Genomic DNA, 15,117 nt, shown 5'->3' with positions numbered 1-15,117 from the left:
AGTGCATTTGCTGCCAGGTCATACACTTCCTCCCTCTTGGTAAAAATTATTCATGTATTCCATGCAAAAGGTATCGCTTCCAACCTGTATGTTTTTAACTTGCATCTCAAAGCACCCTGTGGCTTAGGGATGAGAGTGTACTCTGGAAGGAGGGAGATGGGGTTTACATGTGGGGAGGTTTGAACTTCAGTGTGCTGCATCTCAGTGATTGCCACAGCTGCCTTTTGTCTATGATAGAAAATAATCATCATCTCCATCTGGTTCCAGGAAAGCGTTTTGTGCTCTAAATCCCAAAGGAGATGTGACTCCAGAACATTTCCATTTCAGTGGTTCCCTTGTTCTGTTTCAGTGGATGAAGAACTTATCTTTCTTACTTAGCACTCTGTTCTTTCTGTGGGGATATTCTGTGCTGCTTTTTGCCTTATGGGACCTTGCATGTAAGAAACAAGTGCAGCTCTGAGGCTAAAGCTCTCTTGTTAAAAATCATGATAACTGAATAATAGGATTATAACTGAAATAAGCTTTTGACTAAAAAAAAAAACTTGTTCTTTGTTTTTACTCTGAGAAAGACATTTTCATTTTCAGCACAAATTTAGGTGCTGGAATCATGTGATGCATGCTATTTTAAAAGACAAAATACCTTGGTCTTTAATGATATTAAATTCATGGAAAGTTTTGAACTCTCCTAAAGTGAAGTAGTAGCAATGGCATTTTAACTCACCTGCTTTGAGTCTTTTGATTTGGAAAGAATAGCAGGAGACTTAAATAGCCTTCTCAAAACTAAATTTCATGCAATATTTATGAAATTCTTAGGATTTGCACGTTTTTAGGAAAGGGGAATAGTGAGACTCAAATAAGAAACTCCATTTTGTGGATTGCTTTTGATTACTTGATTTCTGTTGGAATAAGTGTCTCTCAGTCAAGGTCTTTCCTCAGGTCACTGAATTGAGTTTTAAGGTTATATTATATAATATTAATTTTTACCTCTGATGAGGATGTCCCTCAGATTTCTCTACTGTGCCATTCACAGATACAATGACTGCTCATGTGACCTAAAAGCAGCACTGAGTTTCATCCTGCTCTCTCCCAAACCACCATTCTGCATCCCCCCACGGACAGTGGAGCACGGCAGCAGTCACCAGGGAAAGGGAACATGCCTGAAGTTGGCAGCTGTGAAGCCTGTAAAGTTGGCAAGCCACTGTTTGTATGGAGATTGATTGTGAGAAAGCAAGGTAGTGGTTGCAGAAAAGAACCAAATATCTTGGGTGAGAACCCATAACAATTCAAATAGGAAAGGGGACATTGCTGATGGTTTTTAGACCTTATGTGCTAATGTTAGAACTTGCTCTGGATGAAAAGGGCAAGAGATGAGGGAGCAAATCCCCTTGTGGGTTATTAGATCAGTTTGGTTAGGGGAGGAAGGGAGGAGTACACATCAGATAATTGTAGGAAGGAAAACCACAGTAGAAGTGTACAAGTGACCTGTGGTAAGGCTGTCTGCATGGCTGCTCTCAGCTTTGTTTTCCCAGTTCTTTGCTGTGATATGCAGGCAGGGGAAGGTTTTCCCTAGAGGGCCCCCCTCTCACCACTTACAGAGCACTCACAAATCACACAGGCTCACAAAAGCCTTCGTGTCTAAATGAAACTGAGCACAGGATGGGCCAACAGCCCTGGGAAGGGTGATGGGAGATAACAACAGCTAAACAAGACACAGGTTTCTGTTGGGATACAATATTGAATGTTTTTTTAATTCATTTCTGTTTAATTTTTTTTCTCATTTTGTTGGTTTTTTTTATCATGTTTTTCTTTGGGTTTCTCTCTGTTTTACAGTTCTTTTGGGCTCTTCTTTTGAGGCTGTGTTTGATGCGTTGGCTTCCCATCCGCTGCTCGTAACCATCTCTGCTATGAGTTGTGAGTGAGCCATCACCATGCTTCTGGGTTTTCATTTTGGTTTGTGCTTTTGTTATATATGGAAGTCCAAATTACACCTGGTTTTCTTTTTTCCCTTATGATAAGTTTGTTTTTCAGCAGGATTGTGGCAGCTACCTAAATGTGATGCAAAAGCCTAGAACACTTGGGATTCTCTCTGAGGGGCTGGCAGATGTTTGGGTGGTGCCAGACTGATTTTGTCAATTCTGTGGTTTCAGAGACAAGGGGAAGGGAATTTTCTCATCTTACTTTTCTGTCTCCAGCTTCCTCTATTCATTTCTGACTCCCTGTGGGCATAAAATATGATGCAGTCATTAATGATTCTACAAAATGCTGCTGTTTAAATTAAAAAGTCAAAATGCATATAAGAGGTGTGGATTTTATCCTCACCAGAAGAGGTGAAGAAGCATATCTCTACATCTCCTTTCACTTTTTCTTCTTACCACAACCTTTCAACACAACTCATTTCTATCTAAAATATATCTCCAAATGCTTTCCATGATCTGTGGCATCTCCTTTCTCATTACCACCTTCTCTTCAAACTGTGCTAACTTTTTTTTTTCATGTTCTTACTGCTGAAAGTCCTTTTCCTGGCTCCAGGGGAGATGGGTTAATATCCTAGATGACAGCAGGCCTGCCAGGGGCAAAGGTTGTGCATCTCATGAGGTGTCTGCACAGGCTTCCAGAAAGCTGGGGAAGAACCAATGGTCATGGTCATGGGAGTACCACAGTCACAAGAAACAGAAGGAGGAAAGTATTGGCATCCAAATACAAGTTTTTAGGAAGGCAGCTGGAAACCAGGATGTTCGAAATATCCAGTTTCCTTTTGCCAGTGAGGCAGAAGGAATAATTTTAATCTCTATGGATGAACATGGTGTGAGGAGCAGAGATTCACGTTAATGAGAAAATATGAGCACTCCTCAAATAAAAGGGGAGCGTGCAGGAAAGATAGACTTCATATGAATAATGAGGGAGACACTGTTGGCACTTGAAATACAAATGATCCTGAGTGTTTAATCTGGAGAATGATGGGTGTATAAGAGCACAGTTTGGAAAATGCATCCACTTCATACAGGATTTTGTTACCTAGTTCTGTCTCTGTCTGTGAGGTGGTCTACATTGCTAATGCAGTGAAAGGAACACAGAGTATAGGTTTTGCTCTGTGGTAGTGATCTAACACATTCTCCCAAGCTGAAACTCATTTTAAACCAAGCTTCTAACACAATGCAGCACTGTGTAGTAAGATACTTCAGATTTGTGGTACACACAATATCAGTGAAAGAAGAGATACTCTTTATAACATTTTTTATAGTAATACTGATGTGTAAAAAAAGAATCACCTATAGTTTAAAATTGTATTTCAACTTGCTAGCTTATTATATATTCATAATTTTGGGGATTCAAATCAGTTGGATTATATATTACTCCATAGTCTGAAGCTCCTAACTGTTGCAATTTCAATTCCATCTCAACTGTGGACTGGTGTGAACAAAAAGGATGCTTTATCCAGGCTCTTTTCCACTGCTGGCCAGTGCAGTGGTGGGATGTAGTTTTTTAACTGGAAGAAATGAAGTGTGTAAAGAAATCATCTGGAAAATTAATGTTTATGAATTCAGAAGAAAAGTCAATAATAGTTGGGTCTGCAGCATGTGCTACTACAAATGTTCAGGGAGGAATTATTTGTTTGAATGGAAAACAAGGCATCTCCACAGCCTGGGAAATACTTGATTGTAGTGACAATTCCTTGTGACTGTCAGGGCAGGCAAATATGGTTAAAAGAGGAGCAAAAGAGACTATTACACAGGTAGCATCTGCCTGTTTTTTTCAAAGGACTCTAAAGGTCCTGTCAAAGCAACTGCAAAGTCTTGCTGAGTTGCAGTACTCTCCCTTCCCTGAGGTCCCATGTGAGAGAGGAGTGAGGGAAAGCCCTCTGGGTTCAGGTGTGGGACTGCTGGGGAGCAGCAGGTCATGTTGGCTGTGGGACAGATGCAAGGTTAAAGGCCTGAACCAAAAGCTGGGTTTTGCTTTGCTTCTGAGAGAGGAGAGGTTTGCTACCAGTGCTTGCAAACTCCTTGGCACTGGTTTCAGAACAGAGCTAATTAAAGACTGCATAGATAGCCTGTCTGCCAGAAATAGTAAGTATTGATCTAGAACAATTTTTAGAGACATTGCTGACATACTGAAGCCAGCACACGTGGTACTTGGTTCAGTACTTGCATGGACTGCAAAAATGGAATAATTTTTGTTCTGAAAACTTTACAGGTTGCATGTTAGAATTGTTCACAATACACCCTTATGGTTCATGAAAAGTATCCAAACACACTATCTTCCATTCACAATGGACAAGAGGAATATCTTCTTTTTTCTTTTTAATGTGTAGAGCAAATTTATGGTAATGGCTGTATTCCAGTGGGCCAGTATTCTGCTTTTCAGGAACTCATATCAGTGAATTCTGTGGAATTCTGAAAAATATTTTGCAGTCGTTTGTCAGTGGGAATCCTGAATTGCATAGTTCTGAGATGAGGTACATGATCACAAATATAATATCTCTACTATTACTTGCTGCTAAATAAGTATCTTATAGCTCAAGCTGGTGTACTGCAAGATTAAATGCTGGATTAAGTGCATGTGGTATGCATATGGGTTCTCTTTGGGGAGTATTTGATTAGCATAAAAGAGTTGTAACATAGACTTGCAGCTTTTTTTTTTTTTTTTGCTTAGAGTCTTTATAACTTAAGAGCTGCATTGTACACTGTACAGGTGTGAGTATGATACATGGTGTCAGTGAACTTGTTAAACAAGTATTTGAATTTTTATTCTTTCTGAGAATATTGAAATTCAGAGCAACTTCCCTGTACCCAAAAGGAAGCAACTGAATTGTACATATTTAAAGTCACAAAAGGGTGCCCTAGAATAAAAGTACAGAGTTTTAGGCCTAGTTCTGGAAGTACAGGCACAGCTGAAAGAACAAACCTGAATCCACTGACCTCTGTGGGACAAGTTACTGAACTAACTTGTTATTAATATACTCAATTTTCTGCTGGAGTAGGAACTTCATTTTGAATATGTTTAGTTCTTTGCCCAAGCTTAGCCTTATGATGAAAGAAGTCTGGGCCTGAACCTGGTTTACCACAAGAATTTTGAAACCACTGCTAAGTCTTGTTAACTCTGGTGCTTCTAGTTCAACTAAGAGAATTTGGTGCATGTCATTATTTAAATGCAAGTTTTTTCAGAGTGCCATCTGCATTAAGTGAACTCACATGGTCTAATGTTCTTGTGGAGGCAGCAGTAGAAAGAGTTGGAACAGTTGCTCAGCCCCCAAAGCAGAGAAAGCCTCCAGATGGGACAAATAAGTCACAGGAGGATTGCCTTTCCACACCCACTGTATCAAGCCTTTAATTCCCAAGGACATGAAAAAGAGAACCAGGGAAAGAGAAAATAAAGATAGGATATACTGGGAAGAATCTGGAAAAAAGCAGGAACTCTGAAAGTCAGAGGTTCATGATTTGTTGAAGTCTTACAGAAGATGCTTACAGCAGTGTCAGCAAACATTTGTGGTCATCTGTCAGTGTAGGTGATCCTCATTTCCATCCTGACCAGGCTATCTTCGGGCTCTGCTTTATTAGCTCATGTTACTCATGACTCAGTTTTGCACTTCTTTACTAGCTTTTCCCTTGACCTGGAGTTTAAAAAGGAAAATCTGACCCTGGCTAATGTTCTTATCTCTATGCCTGGACTGTTACTATTCTAACATAGCACTGTAACCACCTTGCCTTCTCTGTAGAGTGAGCTTTCCTAGATATGCAGAATTAGAGAACACTCTCTGTGTAGCTGCTAGAGCACAAGAAGGCACTAAGAGCCTTGTATTCCTTGGATGCATACAAAGTAGCAATTTAGACAAGAAGTTCTCAGGAGTTGGCTGCACAGGGGATTCAGCCACCCACTCTGTTTCTGAGATATTTCTCTTGCCTCCCTCCAGCCTCGCAACGTTGCTGGTTTCCGAGGAACTGTCCGCTATGCCTCCGTGAATGCACACAAAAACAGGGTGAGTATTTTGGAGTTATAAGGAGTTACCAGTAGGATAATTCCCCCTCAGAAAGCTGTTTTCAGGAGCAAAGGAGCAAGAGGTGTGAGTTCTGGTTTGTTATCTACAGAAGTTTGTATATCAGATTTCCATTAGATAGTTAAGGCTGTTGACTGTAATATCAAAATTATGCTTCACTTATTGAGTCCTCTATAGTTGCCAGACTTCAAAATTGTAATTATTGCATTACCAGACACTTTTTGAGGGCAAAAGTAAACCACACTGAAGGAGAAATCTGGTTAAGTTCCAGGCTGCTTGCTGTTGGTTTCTAGCAGAATTTGCCCAGGAATTACCAAGTGCCAGGTCCCCAAATCCATTCTTGATCTGTAATTTTTAATATCAACATTAATTTTTAATATTAACATTAATTTTTAATATTATCATTAATCATACCATCAGGAGAAGAGCCACCTGGTGAAAGCTAGGGTTTTTTTTCCTGAAAAGAACCATTATTTACATAGTGTCTGGCCTGTTTCATTATAAATGCTTCTAGAAGGCTCAGTTAACATTCTTCTCAAAACACTCCTCTCTCCTATTTCAGTAGTGTTCCTTTGCAGACAGTAAACAGTAAATTTGGACAATACTCTCAGGCACAGGGTCTGATTCTTGAGGTGTCCTGCACAGGGCCAGGAGTTGGACTGAATGGTCCTGATGGGTCACTTCCAACTGAGCATCTTCTGTGGTTCTAAGTTCTGCATTTCTACTGCTAAGTGCCTGCCAGATGGAAACTCAGCCCTCCTGCATTGCCTTCAGGTTTCTGGCCTTACTTGGAATAAGATTGTAGGATTATTGGTGGCATACAAAGAAATGTCAGGTTTTTTTAGGGAAGGAGCAAGTTGTTGTCTACAAAAGGTGGGGAGGGCAATTGAATGCCATCATGAATTCTTTCTGTTTCTTGAGAGACACAGAGAAACCTGAGGTATAATTTTTGCAAGAGCTGAGTAGGCCCAGCTGTAGCTGGCATCAGCTGAATGTATATTTAGACACAAAAATTGCTGTATAATGCAGGCTATTTTGAGAAATCATATCCTAGACATTGGAAGTTGAGCACCAGAAATGAGTTCATGTGCTTTGACAATTTCAGCCTTTATCCCCATGTTTCCATTTCCCATTCACTAACCCAGGAGGAGAGTTGTATGTGGAAATGTTATAAATCTGTAAATTGTTGTGGTGCATGATGATGAGTCTTCTGCAAAAACCCTTGAGTAGATTCAAATTATATTTAGGCTTAAAAATAATAATAAAAAATGTATTGTATATACAATGTGGGGTTTTCTTAATCTAAGTTATTCCATGTCCCATTAGTAAATATGTATATTTAGCCTTTAATTTGGCTATTTTAATCATTGACTGGGAGGTATGACTTCTCTTCCTGTCCTTTAAAATGAGGTAGCTCATCTGGAGAGTACACCTGGACCCCTCAGCCGGGTGGAACTTTGCTCCTCAGTCTTGGTCTCTCTTTTCTCCAGGAGATGGGCAGACATGATGATCTGTGGTCCCTCTTTTACATGTTGGTGGAGTTTGCCGTTGGTCAGCTTCCATGGAGAAAGATCAAAGATAAGGTAGGAAAACTGGTGTCTGTGCTTAAGAGAGGGTGCTATGTTTTAATTATTATGACTCTTTACTATTCCTCCTGCAGCTCAGTGCAGCTTTTTTTCTGGAGTCAAGCCAGAATCTCATTTTTATCAGGTCTTGCTGCAAGATGCTAACCTGCTTTTGTGTGTTCTGATACACAGGGTGGGCTTCTCTTATTTGGAGTAATTAGACATTTTTTAATGCATATTGTTAATTATATTAGATCAAGTGTTTTTTACTTTTTTCTTGCAAAGTAAAGAGTACAAGTGGAAAGACTGAGCTGTCCTTTTGACAAATAAAAAGAGCTTTTAGAAAGACAGGAGGGTAATGCTTTGCTGTGCCAAACAAGCCAAATAGGATTTAAAATTAGAAAGTTAAACAGAATAAAGCTAAGTGTTCATGTTGTCTTGGAAATACTTTGTGCTAAAGAATAAAATCCCTGGAAAGAAGTAAGTCACCTGTGCAGCAAGCTTCTGAGTTCAGATTCCCCTTTGACCTCTGCCTTCACTGCTCAATCTCCTTGTGCCTTGGACAGCAAACGGGAGAAGTAATAGACACTGTGCTGGGTCTAGGAAGAGTCTGTATTCCATGAATGATAAGTCTTTATAAATGTGAAGCAATGGAAGAGATTCTTGGCTCTGAATTTTTTTTTGTTTCTTTGTATTGGGTTTTTTTTTCCAGGAGCAGGTCGGCATGATAAAAGAAAAGTATGAACACCGAATGCTGCTAAAACACATGCCTTCAGAGTTCCACCTTTTCCTGGATCACATTGCAAGCCTAGACTACTTCACCAAGCCAGACTATCAGGTGGGAGCCTATCTTTGTTACCCAGTGTGATGCGTGGCACTCTAGATTGGCATTTAGATTTTTTTTAACATTTCCATGAATGTGTTTATATCTGGTTGAGTATCGGCGATGGAGAGAGATGGGGAAGACTGACTGATCAGAATCCAAATTTACTGTGCTTATATACATATGCTTATATACTATTCTAGGAAGGCTAGTTTTACTACAACGATTGGGTTAATCATCAGATAACAAACTTACACCTTTTGCAACATCTCTTGCTTGTAGAAGTTGATTCAATCTTCTTTCCTGTCAGCCAGTCTTGAGTCAACCTTCAAAGCTCTGCTTATTCTTGCCAAAGCATCCTGATTATCAGATCTCTTATGTCTATCAGATCTAAGAGATCTATCAGATCTCTTATCTCTATGTCTTAGGTCTAAAGTGCTCTCTGTCTTGTGTGCCCCAATAGCTGAGGAATACCTTTCCTAAAACCAAGAGAAAGAGGCTGGACTCTACAGTTCTTCAAAACCTCAAAAACTCCTTCATCTCCTTCCACCACCCTGTCCAAAATAATCCTGAACTTCACACCAGATAGTTCCTCCCAAATAGCACAGTATTTTGGCTTTCATTAAGACACAAAAATTTTGAGGTACCCCAAATGTGAGACAATTTTGGCACAGCATGCCAAGGTCTAAGAGCCTATATTGACAGCTCAGTGGTGTACAAATCCCTTTGATTTCTTGCAGACTTATATAGGCCTTGGCCATTATTATCTCTTTCTTTAATATTCATCTAACATAGGGGTTTTCCTCCCATTCAGTATTTGCTGTCAGCCTATAAGTGAGTAATTCAGACCAACACAACGGAGCTGAAGCAACTTGATTCTGTGTTGCTTTTTTCTATCACGGTGGTTTTCTCTGTACATTAAAGACAGTAATGGAAACAACATTTTATTAGCAGATCTGTGCAGTCTTATCTGAGTGCCTGGTCCTGTTGATAGTGCATCAAATGAGTGGGAAAGTGGTAGGAGGGTGTTCCAACAAACTCTCCAACAGAGCCTTTGTGGTTTAGCTATGTACATGTTGTAACATAGCAACCACACATTTAAAAAAAATTAAAAGGAAAAGGCAAATACTTTCTGGATAGTGCAGTGGAAAAATAACATTTGCCACTAAGAGGGAGAGCTACAGAGGGATGGAAGTGGACTGATGAGATGCAGAGGGAGCTGGATTTGTTTGTCATGGAGTAGAGAAGTCAATGAGGGGATCTGATTGCTGTCTTTCACTGCTTCAAAGACAGTTGTGGGGAGAATAGAGGCAGAAAGGGAAATTGTGACTAAATCTAGGGGGGGGGGTGGAAAATTCAGTGTGTGGGTTCCTATATACAGAACAGGTACTTAGAAAAGCTGTGGAATTTCCTTCCTTGGGGATTTCCAAAGATTGGCTGGATGACAAATATGATCTGCCTTTTAATTAGCTCTGCTTTGAGCAGATGGTTGGATTAGAGATTTCCAAAGCTGCTTCTGAACCTATATGCTCATGTATTCTATTCCAGTTTAAAATAATTGTGTCCTAATGGTACTGAAAAGCCATCCTTGAGATTGAAATGGAAGGAGATGTTTCCAGACAGAATTCAAGCAGTACAAATCACAAACAGCTCTTTCACAGTAGGACATTTGACTGAAGCTGTGAATTGCCTTTTTGCCTTCAGTTTCTTGCAGGTGCAGCTTGGGCAAGAAGCCTCCAAAAGGGAACTCCCCACAAAAGTCTGACATCTGCAGCTTGCCACCTAACACTGACTCTTCTAGCTTGACTTGGAGACCTATTCCAGGCAGAAAATTCTCCAAGCATCTCAGCTTCAGAGATGTCTTTATGTTGATTTATCTGGATGTATTACTCTGAACTATTAAAAACTATACCAAAGGCCATTTGAATTTGTCACCAGTATCAAGACCCACAGAGAAATAAAGGAAATTGGGAAAGTGTGTTTACAAAATTATAAAGTCATGGCTTATTTAAAAATCTGAATTGAATTTGAAGTTTTAGATTCTCCTAAGCACATGTCATGCTGAGTGGCAATTTTATTACAGCTGTGGGCCCCTGAGATGATGTCTCCAAGAGGCACTTACCAAGCTGTAACAGGATACTAAGTGTGACCAGAGACCACTACTCTCTGATGGAGAGATGACACAAGTTTGCCTAAGCAGAGGAGAGGAAAATGATGGTAGAATAAAATAGACTTGAGCTGTCAGGTGTTGGATCTTATACCCTGTGTTTTTGTATTTCTTGGGCTCATGTCCTCAGATGTCAGGTCTGTCCCTTCAATGAATCGCTGTCAGTGTTGGTTCATGGTTGGGATCAAACTTTCAGCACTTTCACAGCAGGAGGATGTGGGTGTTAGAGCAGCATTTTGGGGTTTTCTGACTCATTTGACAGCAAGAGGCATGCCTCTGCCCTGGAAAAGTGCAGATAGGATGTAGTAGAAAATATTTTGTACTACACTTGCATACAGTCCAGCTGGTAGAAGAATAGTTTCAGGTGTGGCTGGGGAGGTGGCTGGCTTTTCTCCCCAAAGATCTTTTTGCAATGAGTATCAGGAAAGTAATAGTGACCTTTGCTCTTGGAAGATTATAGAAATTTAAAGTGCAAAGGCAAGTGCCTGGAAATCCATCCTATTCCCTCAGCTAGGGCTGTGAATTGCACTTCACTCAAGGAAAAATGATCACATCAGCTGTTGTTGTATGAGAGAATGGCTGTCCCATACACACCCTGAGCAGGTGTGGAAAGGTAAGTTTCCTATATGTACATCTTCCTTTGGATTCAGTCAATACCAGATATTGTCAGAGCAATTGGGAAAGACTCCCTGTGAACAACCAGTGCTGGGTTGAGTTCTCTCATGCTGACCAAGTGTGGTGGTTTCGGTCCAGCTGGCAGCTGTGTACCAGGCAGCTGCTCACTCACTGTACCCCCTGCACAGTGGGATGGGGAGAGAATCAGAAAAAAGAAAAAAAAAAAGAAAAAGAAGAAACCACAGGTTCAGACAAGGACCATGCAATAATTGAAACAAGTAGAATATAATAATCATAATTGTAATTAAGAAAAAAGAAAAAGATAAAACCCAAGAAAAGCAAGTGATGCAAAATACAATTGCCTGATGCCCAACCAGTCCCCCAGGCAGCAATTGGTCCCTCCCAGCCAACTTCCCCAGTTTATATACCAGGCATGACACTCTATGGTATGGAATATCCCTTTGGCCAGTTTGGGTCAGCTGTCCCAACTGTGCTTCCTCTCAGCTTCTTGTGAAGCTCTCCACCAGCAGAGCATGGTGGAGAAGTCCTTGAATGAGGGTGGGCACAACTGCGCAAGGGCTAAAGCATCAACGTGATATCAACACTGTTCTCATCCTACATGCCAAACACAGCACTGCACCAGCTATTGGGAATAAAATGAACTCTATTCCAGTTGAAAACAGGACAGCGTTACTAGATATCTTCCATCACAATCCTATCATTTTCCCCCTAGAAATTCTTGTAGGACTTACAAACACAAATCAGGAGCATTCCCTTATCAAAAGGGGACCCCTGCCACTAAAGAGGTGTGCCTGATATTTATTCTTAAATACTGTGTTGTGGATTACAGTGCACATTAGAAACTTGAACAAGAGCAATTTGCTATGTCCAAAGTTACTGCTGAAAGATTCCATCTTCCTAGATAAGCCCCAAAGAATTCAAGGCTTGAGCGCCTGGACAATCCATAACTGTTTTGGTACCTTTTATATGTGATATTTCAGGATTGATTGTGATTCCTTTCCTGAGCCTTGGCCAGGAGAAGGCATTTAACAAGATGTATCATGACAGCTTAGTGGGTAATTTGTGCCCTATTGGCTACTTCTCTCTCATTCTCTGGGCCATCAGCCCAAAACATGGCATGCTACTACATAATGTGCAATTAAGCTTTATGTGCTCATGGACAGTAACATCTTTAATAGAGAAACATACTGGACCTCTTCTTTATCCCACTAGTGGTTTTGATACTCAGAGTTGGAATTACACATTGTCTTGCCCAGCAGAAGGAAACTCAGCATGGGAGGCTTGCAGTGACTATGGAAACTCTTCTGATTCTTAATAATCTGTCTGTAGGCAGAGGATCCCTAGACAGGATCCAGTGACTTTTTGCTTTCCAGGAGCAGTGGTTGTTGCTGGGGCTGTTCTGTGCAGCTTTCCACTCCACTTTTCTCCTTGTAAAGCTTTGACCTTTCATCAGAAGTATAAAGGTTTCAGAGAAAGCTGAGAAGACTCAGTAAGTCCAGTAAATAGCTTTAGAATAATGGCAGATGAAGATACCTGTATCCTTCACCCATGGAAAAAGACCCTACAGGGAGTAGAGTAAAGGGCTGTAAAATCCCTAATGGCCTGCAAAGTCAAGTGTAAGAATTACAGAATAAGTTATAGCAGAAAGTAAGAAAAGTTGTTTCAACTGAGTGGTTCCTTGAAGGAATGCTAAGAATAAGGCAGCTGAACATCTAATTTTATCATGTGGTTTCTTACTTCAGGCTGCTTCAGTGTCAAAGGAATGGAAGGTGGCAGAAGCAGTACCAATTTTTAAACAGCTTCACAAGATACCACTCCCTGATACTGACATGTCCATCACAAAGAATCAAAAGCTGTGATAAGACTGGGATTAGTGGACAGATGGGTGAGGATGATCTAATGAACAGAAGCCAGTATGGCTTTACAACAGCATCTGTTTACAAATGTGTGGAGCTCTTGCAAGGCGCTTTTGAGTTTGTGAGGATATTAATTTCTAAAGGATACTTGACAGTAATAATTTCCAAAGTAGCAGTCGGAAAACAAATACAATCCTAAGAATTTCCTGTGCCTTGATCTGACTGACAGCCAACTCTGGAAATTCTGTTAATCAGATGTAGCACTACCACAGGAGTGTGCACCTGATTCTAGGGTTCTGGGTCACAGAAAGGAGGAAAAAGTTGGTTTATCTGAAAGCTGCAAATAGGCATTTTACTGCAGTTTGGTGGAAGGTAGTGGGAAATGGCAGGCTTTCCTGTCCTTCTGATCATGCTGATAAACAGAACTGGAATATAGTTGCAAATAGGATGTTTGCTCATGCTAAATGTTATTCATAATTTAGTGTTGATTCTACACCATAAGCCAAATGTATTTGCCATCACATTGTCTCTCCCTGTAGAGGGAAACTGACAGGCTGAATCCTGTCAGTTCTGCATTATTTAGCTAAATAATTTTATTAGAAATATAGGACCTCACAGCTCTGTTGGCCTACAGCATTCAGTTTCCTTTTGACAGCAGAACATCAGATGTCTCTTCTCTGCTAAGGCATTGATGCATGGAGAACTACTGACAGTAGTTTTATTCTCTCCTAGAGGATACCAGTTCTTAGAAAAGGAACAAGCATAGAGCACATCAGCCATGAGGATTTGTACCTGCATCTTATAAAGAAAATTGTATCATCCTTTTTAGAGATTTATTTTCTTAGGCAGCCAAGTGTGTCAGGCCACATTGTGCACATTAAACACAACATAGGGCTCCTGACTAAGCGATATTTAAGCCAGATACTACAATAAGTCTGCATCCTAGGACTGCCTTTTCCTCTTCTGTTTATGTCTTCTGGCAGCCCTTGAACTCTGCATATCAAATGTACTGTTCTGCATAATGTACTGTCTAATCTAGAGGAAAATTGAAGTTATGGATTAAGAGTTTGAGAAACAAACTAACTGCAAGATTTCATTGAATCAGTGTCAAAATGTTGCATGCATTTCTTTTGTAAGTTTTAAGAAATTTCACTTATGGAGCCAAAAGCAACCTAGGAAACAACTGTTGCAATTTTATAAGTTTTGCTTTCATTTCTTAGTACCTTTCCTAGGCAAACTGGAGATTATAAGATGCACTTCGTCCTTGTGCACATACTTCAGATTTTTGGTGAGAGCCACTCTCACTTACTTACCAGAAATTGTTCTTGTAAATCTATTCCAGCTAATCATGTCAGTTTTCGAGAACAGCATGAAAGAAAGGGGCATCACTGAAAATGAAGCCTTTGACTGGGAGAAGGCTGGTACAGATATCTTGTTGTCCACTAGCACCTCAACTCCACCACAGCAGAACACCAGGCAAACAGCAGCAATGTTTGGGTGAGTGTTGTAGTTGTACCAGTCAGACAGTGGATAACAAGCTCAGTTCTTTTTTTTAAGATTTCAAGGCCATTATGATTCTGGGAAGTTGGAACAGCATGGCAGGCACCACTTGATCTGACTTTTTTTAATATTAATTTATGTCTGTGGTGGTGGATCGTGAACTGAGTATAGTGGAGTGCATCCACTGCTCACGCCTCCAGCACAGCTTCTCAGCCTGTTTACATTGTGTTTCATGTGCTGCTGCAAAGGTACACAGAGACTGATGCTCAGAGGTGCAGATGAATCCAAATAGAAAATGTTTGATAAGGCCTGGTTCACTGGTCTGTCTTGGTGCTTTTGGGGAGCTGACATTAGGGGATAACAATAATCCCTAGTAATGTTATGGAAGATAAAAACTATAAGGTCTAGTAAGCCTCATTTGCTCATGCAAAAGGAGAGGTTTCTTCACAGCTCAATATGGTGTGATGGGCACTTTTGAAGAAGTTTTCAGCCTGTGTATCAAGGGTCCCAAGATGCTTTCACTGACCATTCTACTGTCTTTGTAATATTCATTACATGGAATCCTCCTGTTCTGATTC

The 15,117-nt window shown here is 40.4% G+C and overlaps 1 protein-coding gene across 2 annotated transcripts in view; it reads left to right on the top strand.

Moving 5' to 3' along the window:
- TTBK1 (tau tubulin kinase 1) overlaps positions 1 to 15,117 on the top strand; it is a 103,920-nt gene that overhangs the window by 50,647 nt on the left and 38,156 nt on the right. For both annotated transcript variants that reach the window (XM_053973227.1, XM_053973229.1), the window contains exons 7-10: positions 5,909 to 5,974; positions 7,483 to 7,575; positions 8,270 to 8,395; positions 14,382 to 14,536. In XM_053973227.1, the coding sequence (XP_053829202.1) occupies positions 5,909 to 5,974; positions 7,483 to 7,575; positions 8,270 to 8,395; positions 14,382 to 14,536 (440 nt within the window). The remainder of the gene's footprint in view (positions 1 to 5,908; positions 5,975 to 7,482; positions 7,576 to 8,269; positions 8,396 to 14,381; positions 14,537 to 15,117) is intronic.

The sequence above is a fragment of the Vidua macroura genome, chromosome 3 (genome assembly GCF_024509145.1).
Source record: "Vidua macroura isolate BioBank_ID:100142 chromosome 3, ASM2450914v1, whole genome shotgun sequence".
Lineage (NCBI taxonomy): Eukaryota > Metazoa > Chordata > Aves > Passeriformes > Viduidae > Vidua > Vidua macroura.
The sequence above is the reverse complement of the archived record's forward strand: the minus strand, read 5'-3'. Positions and strand labels throughout refer to the sequence as shown.